This window comes from Sesamum indicum, unplaced genomic scaffold (assembly GCF_000512975.1).
Source record: "Sesamum indicum cultivar Zhongzhi No. 13 unplaced genomic scaffold, S_indicum_v1.0 scaffold00326, whole genome shotgun sequence".
Classification (NCBI taxonomy): Eukaryota; Viridiplantae; Streptophyta; class Magnoliopsida; order Lamiales; family Pedaliaceae; genus Sesamum; species Sesamum indicum.
The window spans coordinates 79-9,902 of record NW_011628219.1 but is presented as its reverse complement, the minus strand read 5'-3'; the positions used below and the strand labels follow the sequence as shown (position 1 = coordinate 9,902).

Here is a 9,824-nt window from a genome sequence, read left to right as displayed (position 1 = left end):
TGGTAAGTTTTGTTCGGCTGATCGTGTTAATGAATTGATGAACCTTCCAAAGGATACGATCATAATTGAATTTCTGTCCCCGATGCTTAGCATCATTTCTTTCAAGCCAACAGAACCACAAGATGAGCATCGGAAGGATAGTTCTGATGTGGTTCTTACCAATTGAAGAGAATCTCCAGAAACTGAGGAACAAGGTGATGTTGTTTGTCGACGGGAGTGTGGTATTGAATTTCCTAGCAAAGAAATCCCACACCTTCGAGATTTCAGGGCCCTCAAGGAACACGTGACTAAGACTTTCAATATTATTGCAGCAAGTGCATTTGGAGGCAAGTTGGATGCCTTTGGACTGAATCCTTTGGTCCACCGGGATTTTATCCCCCAGGATTCTCCAGAGAAATATGGACATGGTTGGGGTGATGAAGGGACACCAGATATCCTTATACACCTGTTGGGTTGTGCGAGCCTGCCGAATGGAATTCCAGGTTGATTTGATAGTGAAAGTGCCGTCACCACTAAGTTTCCAATGAGGGATGTCTGCATGTTCGTCATCAAAAGGCACTTGGCTGATTTCGTGAGCTAGTTGGTGTGGGAGGAGCCCCATAAGTTTATCCAAGTCCCAAGATTTGTCTTTCCAAAAGTGATTGATCGAGGATGAGGAATGGTTTTGTTGGCCTACAAGTAGCCAAAGTGCTTTCCCCCCATCCAATTATCATACCAGAATGAGATTTCCCCTTTTCCAATGCTCCAAAAGACGTGAGGTTCTGCTTTTTCCCGAGAATGACAGAGACGTTTCCAATTGGCTGAGGCAATGTAGGAAGGTTTAGCCACAGCCGGGTGGGTCCCTTTGCAATACTTGTCGAGAAGAAAATGTGACCATAGTGACTGTTGGATTCTGAATCTCCACCAGAGTTTATGTTGGAAGGCCTCAACCACATCGTCAAGTTTCCGAACACCAAAGCCACCCTCCTCCGTAGGATAGCAGACTGAGTCCCAAGAGGACCAGATCATTCTCTTCTGATTACCAAAACTACCCCAAAAGAATTTATTGAAGATTCTTCTCTTTTCTCTGTTGATGCGCTGTCCCGAGATTGCCTCGTACCACTGTAGGAATTCCATGAGTATTGTGAGCTCTTTGCGGTTCCCTTTGGAGAAGATGATTACATCGTCAGCAAAGGCAAGGTGGGAGATGGGGAGGCTGCATTTGGTGAAGTACCGCAGTCTTGGGTGTTGTTCAAAGAGGTTATTCAGTCCTCGTGAGAGACATTCTGCTGCAAGCACAAAGAGTGTTGGAGAGAGGGGGTCCCCTTGACGAAGTCCTCTTGTTGATTTAAAGAAACCTGCACCTTCACCATTAAGGAGGATGTTGAACCAACAGTTTTCTATTAACATTCGGACTTTAGCAATCCATTGCATAGGGAAGCCAATTCGGTGAAGCATTCTATAGAGAAAATTCCAATTGAGCCTATCATATGCTTTCGCCATGTCAAGTTTGAAGATGGTGTTGTTCTTGCTCCCATTTGCCCCGAGGCAGTGCACCAATTCTTGTGCGAGTAGGATATTATCAGCAATCATACGCCCTTGCACGAATCCACTTTGAGAGGGTGAGATGCATTTAGGAAGGATGACTGCAACTTGATTGTTCATGATCTTAGAAAGAATCTTTCCCGAGACGTTGCATAAGCTGATTGGTCTGAAGTCCTTCCAGGTTTCTGGGTTCTCAGTTTTGGGAATGAGGACAATCGTAGCTGTTGTGAAGTTCTTGGGCGGAGGGGTTCCGCTGAAGAAGTCCAAAATTGCTCCCATCAAGTCTTCTGCAATGATATCCCAACAGCTCTGATAAAAGTGGGAGGTGAATCCATCTGGACCGGCCGTGCTGTCAGGACACATGCCGAAAACCACTGCTTTGATCTCCTCCAATGTAGGGGCACAACCGAGATGCTGAATATCTTCCTCGGAGAGGAGTTGAGGGATCCAGAGAAGAGGGTCCTCAGACACCTCCTCTTCTTCTGTGAATACCCATTTGAAGTAATCCACAACTGAATCCTTAATCTCCTCCAGTTTTGTGAGAGTGGTCCCGTTATGCTGGATGGCGTGGATGTGAGATTGCTTCCTCTTTTTCTTGACAAGGGTGTGAAAGTATTTGGTGTTCTTTTCCCCTTCAGTTAGCCACCTACATGCCGCCTTCTGTTTCCAGTAGCATTCCTCCACAGATAAGGCAAAAGTGAGCTTTGCTGTAGCTTTATTCATGTCGATGAGGTTCTCATCTGTGGGGTCGTCATCAAAATGTTTTTCAGCTTCCTTGGCCTTCTGTTCAGCTGTACAGATGTTTTGGAAAATATTGCCAAATACTTCAAAATTCCAAGTTTTCAGAGCGGCTTTGAGTCGGTAGAGTTTCTGTTGGAATTTGAACATCCCTTGGCCATGAATAGGGTGTTGCCACGAGGTAGTGACGCAGTTTCTGAAATCGTGGTGTTTGGTCCACATGTTTTGAAATCGGAACGGTGCTGGACCCTTTTTAGTATCATCAGATGCCGAGAGTAGGAGGGGACAGTGGTCAGAGACATTTCTGGTGAGGTGTTGGATGCGGGTGATGGGGAATGAGTGGAGCCATGTATGGGAGTAAAGGAATCTGTCAAGTCTTTGCCAAAGTCTATTTCTCGACCAAGTGAACTGTGCCCCTTCAAATCCAGCATCTTAGAGGCCACAGTCAAGTAGCATTTCGCTAAAGTCCTCCATAGTCCTGACTTTAGGGGCCGCTCCTCCTTTCCTTTCGCTAGCTTCAAGGATAATGTTGAAATCTCCTCCCAGTAGCCAAGGGTCATTGCCGGGGTCAATATTTCTGATGTCATTCCAGAGTTCTCTTCTTTCAGCTCGCGTGTGTTTAGCATAAACCCAAGTGCAAGTGAGGTCGTGTGGAAGCAGATCTGTTGAGAGACGAAGATGGAGGAATTGCTCACTAGAGGTTAAGATGTCGCAGTTCATCGAATTATCCATAAAGCACCAAATTTTCGAGTTGGCGTTGCTCACTACTTTGTGAAAGCCCAACCTTCTGCAGAAAAAAGTTTCAGCTAAGTACACTTTAGGTTCTATGATGACAAGTATCTTTGGTTTGTGTTTCTGACATAGCCAATGGACATGCTTCTGCTTGTGTGGTTCCCCGATACCACGGATGTTCCAGAGCAGTATTTTGATCATTATTGAAGGTGAGGTGGGTCGCCACTTTTGACTTTGCTTCTAGTCAAAATTTGGTAACTCTGAATATTTTCTGAGGACTGAGATCGGGCGTGTTTCCCTCTCGCTGCGGCATCTTCCCAAGAGGATTTTGTAGCAGGGGTTTTCTCTTCACTAGGAGATTCACTGTTTTGGGGGTCGAGATCCTCTTCTCTACTTTCACCTAGTTCAATGTCCGGGTCTGTGTCATCAATCATAGGGGCTTGGTTGAGGGTACACTCGTGGGACTGCTCCTGTTCATAACATTCAGAGGAGGGTCTAGGGGACGGGGCAAGACATTGGAGGGGAGCCGCCAAAGTTACCCCCTCACAATATCCATCAATATTCACTTCATCCTCATTGCATAAATTAAAGGCAGAGATACCATATGAGCGTTCAATAGTAACATTATGATTAACTACAGAAAGACACTGGGGAAGTGGGTTAAGGGATTCATTTATATCAGCACATGATTGAGGGGCCGGGGGCATATTAGCGTTCGCATGAGTAAAGTGTGAGTTAGGAAGTTCAGACTGGTACATGGTCTCTGTGGTCACTTTAGTTTGGAGGTCTCCACTTTTACCTGTGCCTGCATTCCTGTCCACCTAGGCATTTTCAGCTGCACGTCCATCTTCACCCTCATCCTCCGCTTGATGGAGCGCATGGAAGGTGCTCTTACTTTCGATGTTGCTAGGGGGAGCACCGTACTCCTTGCGTTTGCTAGGTTCTCCAATTTCGAAGATCACATTTTCAGCTTGTTTACACTCTTTTCCTTCTGTCCCGTTGCCTTGCCTTTTTGTTGTTGAGGGAAACATCGTGGCTTTGGAGCATTCCCTTTGGTGTAGCAGTTTTGTGCTTCATGACCAACATGTTTGCACAGCATGCAGTATTTCGGCAAATTTTCAAAAATAACTTTCTGCACTACCTCCTCATTCCCAATTCCAATGACTATCTCCTCTGTCAGTTTGTTAGAAAGATCCACTTCTACACACACTCTAGCTGCCGTGAGCCGAGATTGAAACAGAGTAGGTACATCTAGTTTAAGCGGAGTACCAACAAGGCTTGCTATAGCATATAAGGCATCCTTATGAAATAAATGAGCAGGTAAGGTGGGGAATCGAATCCAAACCGGTGTAAGAGACGATTCTTGTTGTGGCCGAAAGGATGGTGTCCACTTGAAAGTCCGCATGGGGAATCCATCAATATGCCATAATCTTTGGATCCAGAGCTTGGTGTAATCCGCTTCATTTTTCAAGTTGATGAGAACGTGCCTATTCGTAATCATGGTGACGGTGAATGGTCCTTGTAGTTTCAGCATTGAGAGCAATCGATGCATGTTTCGGTAGGGAGGGAAGCCATGTGAAAACTTCCCAACAATAGCAAATTTGTACTGCTCTGAGAGTCTTTCTGTTTCAGCAACCGAGAATTGGATTTTTGGCACACCCTGGAATTCCATTTTTTCACCCAATTTTGTCGGTGGAGCGCCAGCGAGGTAGGAGTGCTGAATGGCTTTAGGAAACGAGGCCGAAGTGGATTGTGAGTTCACTGCATCCACGAAGGATTTCTTCGCCTGAATCTGAGTCACCGGCGGGGGTTGTGCAGCTTTGGCCGGAGGGAGATCCTGCAAGTTGGGCTGAAGCGTGGCGGCTGATCGAGCTGGCCCGACAGGATTGACTCGGGCGGGCGGACTGCAAACTGGAGGAAATTCATCCAAGTTGGGGGCTGGCAAGGGCATCTCCGATGGATGCCCAATGCCGACATCGGAGTGGACAGACGTGTCCGTCATGCAATTCGGAGGAGACTGGTGGGTCTCCATCATGAAGCGGCCGGTAGGCGGTGGAGATACGGTGGTGCGACAAACTACGGAGTGAAAGATGTGATCACGGCCAAACCTTGATGAAAATTGTTGAGAGGGGTCTCGTTAGCTTCGCCTTGCCGAGAGGAATCAGCGGTAGTGGTCTCGAGTCGTGGTTCGAAGGCACGGTGGAGCTCTGGTAGTCCGAAGGTGGCGCCGGCGAGACTAAGATCGGAAACTGACGCCGCCGCCAAACATTGACGAAAATGGCCGGGAGGGGTCTTGTTAGAACCGCCTTGGCGAGAGGAATCCAACCGTGGTGGTCCGCGATCGAGCTTCGTTAAATGACGGCGCGAAGATGGCAGCGGCCGCGAGGCTTGGAATTTTCCGATCTCGTCAAAGGGTTGATGAAAATCTCTGGGTAGGGTCACGTTCGAATCGCCAGGACAGGAGGATTCCAATGGTGGTGGTGCGCGACGGTGGGTCGAACGGACGGCGGCGAATTTGATGGCGGAAGGGGCGACGACCACCTCTTGAGCCCAACGGCAACTCAGGGTGGAACTTGAAATTGATGGAGGGGAATTGTTCGCCTTGTGATGGAGAGTCAATTGGTGTGATCAGTTGCCGGAGAGTCGTCGGAAATCGCCGAAATTGTAGAGAGAAGGAGCGGCGAAAACTAGGGCGAAAGAAGTGCGATTTCTGCAATTTCGAGGTTCTTAGTATAACAACCAAAGACACAAGACACGACCAAGTATACTACTAGACTGAAACCAACAGTGGGGGTCCTTAGCTCAGTGGTAGAGCATTTGACTGCAGATCAAGAGGTCACCGGTTCGAACCCGGTAGGGCCCTCTATGACTCCATGGCCCAATGGATAAGGCGCTGGTCTACGGAACCAGAGATTCTGGGTTCGATCCCCAGTGGAGTCGCTTCCCTTTTTCCTTCTTTTCTGTCTTTTTTCTTAATTTTCAGGATAATGATTAAATGTCTTGAGTCTATACAATCCCATGATGTCTGTTGTTACCATGAACCAAAGCACTAAACTCATCTGCACGCTCATAACCCACTAATCGCTTTGACAAGAATTCGAAAATTGATACATGTGGCTACATGGGATTCTTACCACTAGGCCACAGAGTTTCTTTTTGTTGTCTTTCTCAGTCTGGCATGTTTTTGCAATACAAGAAAACTACATAAACCTTAACAAATAGGAATAAGGATCAAGAAAGGGAAATCCCTTTGAAATTTCATGTTAGAATCAGTTGTTTGCTGCCTCAAAACACAGTACTCAGGTTAGTCAATGCACTGACGAAGGTTGAGGCTATTCATTACTAGCACAGTAGCTCTCCTCCACATTCCATCAACACAATCTGCAAAGATCATCCAAAACTTTTCTTTTTTATATGATTCCCCATGGAAACATGAGTATCAATTAGTTTCGGAAAGAAAGCCAAACTCAAAAATGGAAAACAAAAAGCCGCTACTCTCTAAGAATGTTCACACGATTTGACTCCTCGGTTTAGACAATGGCATGCAGACAACCGCGATTACAACAGGGAAGAAGAGTTTGGGTTTACAACAATATGCTTGAGTGGGTGATCCACATCGGTACCACCTGCATGCTTGGCGAACTCTGCCGGTGAGTGGAAGTTGCCGTGGCATACACACATTATTCTTACTTCTTTGCCTTTTCCGTATTTATACAGTATTCCATCGACCCTTCTGCCGTTGGGTCCATCACCTTTTGTGAAAACACAAGGCATATCCTCCATTGAGTTTGTCCCGACTTCCTTCCCTCGGGTTCTTGAGGCTTCAGGTCTCTTAGACGGGCTGTCCGTCTCGGATCCTGTCATTCTGCTTGTTTGTTCTCTTGTTCTCTTGTCATTCTCTCGGGTTCCAGAAGAGCCGAGTTCCTGACTGCCTCCTTCTTGCAAGGACTGGATGCTGGCAGGGCTGAGCTCACTGCTGGATCCTTGTAGAGTTTTACTCTCCAAATCCGACATACTTGAAGAACTTCCCCCTTTTGATTCCACCGACCCTTGGGACGCCGGTTGCCCAAGCCCTTGTATCCCACCACTACTTCCAACATAGCTTCCCTTTCCTTTTGCCAATGCTGCATCAATCCCACTTCGAAGAATGGCCTGACTAGCAGCAGCAGCTGCCCACGAAGACAACCCAAATTGTGACCGGAGCGATGAGCCTGCCCTCTTAGACAAAGACTTCTCCCTATCCAATCTCTCCCTCAAATTCACCTCAATTTCCTTCCTTTCCTCCAAACTCAAAGTTCCACCTCCGTTTCCACCCCCTTCTTTATCACTCCTCAAATTCCTTTGCTTCTCAGACCTTCTCCTCTTACCCTCCATTCTACTCAAGGTCTGCAACTCCTTCCTCTTTCTCCACTCCTCCTCCGTCTCCACAGGAAGGGAAGAGGTCCTCGCCAAGCCCAAATACACCACCGGTGCCGGTGCCACGAAATCATTATCATCCCTCACCACAGGCAAACAACTGGCTACGGAAGAAGACCTCACCAACTTCTGAGAACTCTTGTCCACACCAAATCTTCCCCCCAATGACAACCCAAGATTCAACTCAATCTCCTCATCCTCCTCCTCCTTCACTGCCTCCTCATACTCACTAGCAGTACCCATAAACCTCTGCAACAAGTCTCTTGAAAGCCTGCTGTTAGCTGAAATATCCAAAGAAAGATTCTCCATTTCTGTTGTTCTTACAATGTTCTTCTTACTATCTTCACCATCCCCCATAGGACACAGAAAGAACCTAGCTCCCAGGTACACTATCCAAGCATCTACTTCAACTACATGGATATTTATATGCATATTCAAGCACCCCATGATCTGATTCAACCAAGCCCAGATGTCAAAATCTGATCTTAAACTGCATATTAACCACCAAAACTTCCAAGCTCAGATTTTATGCAAAATTCGAGCAAGAATCCAGTCCACGCAAGAAACTCAACGAAAAAAATTCTTGAAAAATAAGAGCAGGGAGCTCCAAGATTCAGACCAAAATCAATAAATCCACGGCAAAAGAACAAGAAAAGAAATCTGGGCTGTGTTACACATAGCGTAGACTTGAGCAAAAGTCAACAACGAAAGTCCCAGAAAGAAAGGGGAAGACAGACATTGGAGAGAGAGAAAGAGAGCACAGATGTGCGTGTCTGAGTGTGTCTGTGTGTGGTTTAGGGTTTAGGGTTTTTGGTTTTTGGGGGTTTTGGGGTTTTGGGGTTTTGGGGGTTTGGGGTTTGGGGTTTGGGGTTTGGGGTTTGGGGTTTGGGGTTAGGGGTTAGGGGTTAGGGGTTAGGGTTTAGGGTTTAGGGTTTAGGGTTTTTTTTTTTTTTTAACACCCAAAGGTGGGGGAAGCTTTTCGGGGTCCCCATCCCTTCTTCATAGAAAATAAAGCAAAGTCAGCATTACAATATAAAATCAACAAAAAACATGAAAGTAGGAGTACTACTCCTTTACATAATTATAGGACATCAACCATTTTGTTTCTTCCACTTTTCCTTGATTCGGTCTGTCTTTATTCTTGGACCGCAGGAAGTACTCCTCTGTTTCATCACTCGAAGTTTTAACTCTGTATTCTTGACCAAGTACTCCGGCAATCTCTCTACGATGAAATCATTTCTAGGCAGTTTGTCCGGGGATGCCAGCTCCAATAATAACTGCTCAACCGAGTCTGCAGGGTTGCAATTGGTAAAGCAAGGTGGATCGCAGATCTTCAAAGGCGTGGCATCAATAACCAAAGTCTCCCCCTTATCTGAATCCTCTTGCAAAAGCATGGTAGCATTTCCAACTTGTATCCAATTTCCTTCAGCCATTTCATTTGCCGAATTCTCCTCACCCATACTTCCATTATCGCCGGTAGTGTTAGCGACATTCACCGACACAATGTTATCATTAGAGGGATTAGAAGGGTACCTGCTTGATTCACCTCTCTCAAATGTTTTGGTTGTCTCAGTCCCAACCTGTTCCTTTGTTACTGCTTTGCCCCGTCCGACCTCTTCAGCAACCTTCTTTCCTTTCATTTCCCGATTGCTCGGCTTCCGGGGCGGTGGTTTGGGAGCATCTCCTTCTGTATAGTAGTCTGAGTCTCGATGCCCAACATGTTTGCACAACGAGCAGTAGTGTGGGATATCCTCGTACTCAATACGCTGCACGATAGTGGCCCCACAAATCTGGATTTGAAAGTCTTCAAGGCGCGGTTTGAGAAGATCCAATTCAATGCATGCCCTTGCCTTGGAGAGCTTGGACTGATTGAGTGTCGCATCGTCAATTTGCAGAGGAGTTCCAATCATGCTCGCCACCGTGAATAGAACTTCCTTGCGGAACAGATGTGCTGGTAGCTCCGGAAAACTAACCCACACCGGTACAATTGATGACTCCTTAGACGGTGTGAAAGTAGGAGTCCACTTGAAAATGCGCATTGGGTACCCCTGGATATACCATATACGCCGCAACCACAGACGAGTATAATCTGCTTCACAAGATAAGGAAATTAAGACATGCCTGTTGTTCAGCATACTAACCGTGAATTTATTTTGGATGCCCGTTCACGCGATCAGTTTGTGAAGCATGCTGTACGAGGGTACTCCATGTGAAAATTTTCCAATGAGTGCGAACCTAAATGGAGCTGCAAGGACCTCGGTCTCGGCATCTGTGAACAACAATTTCGGACCTTGGTCTCCCGTCAAAATTGTACCGATAGCGGGTTGTGGCGAATCCGCAAGGAAGTATTTGTGAGTTGCCGATTTTGCGGTTTTTGAGGCCCGAGATGGCGCAACAACTTCGACAAATGATTT

General features: G+C 46.6%; 1 protein-coding gene and 2 non-coding genes across 3 annotated transcripts; 2 read left to right on the top strand and 1 right to left on the bottom strand.

Annotated features, from left to right (window-relative positions):
- The first annotated feature begins 5,785 nt into the window (after positions 1-5,785).
- Positions 5,786-5,857, top strand: TRNAC-GCA. Its single transcript has one exon. It is a non-coding gene; the product is annotated as a tRNA-Cys (tRNA).
- A 4-nt stretch (positions 5,858-5,861) lies between these two features.
- TRNAR-ACG lies at positions 5,862-5,934 on the top strand. The gene has a single exon. It is a non-coding gene; the product is annotated as a tRNA-Arg (tRNA).
- A 285-nt stretch (positions 5,935-6,219) lies between these two features.
- On the bottom strand, positions 6,220-7,741 carry LOC105180106 (ninja-family protein AFP3-like). The gene has a single exon (XM_011103756.2). The coding sequence runs from the start codon at positions 7,717-7,719 to the stop codon at positions 6,553-6,555; it is 1,167 nt and encodes a 388-aa protein (XP_011102058.2). The 5' UTR covers positions 7,720-7,741; the 3' UTR covers positions 6,220-6,552.
- Between the last annotated feature and the right edge of the window lie 2,083 nt (positions 7,742-9,824).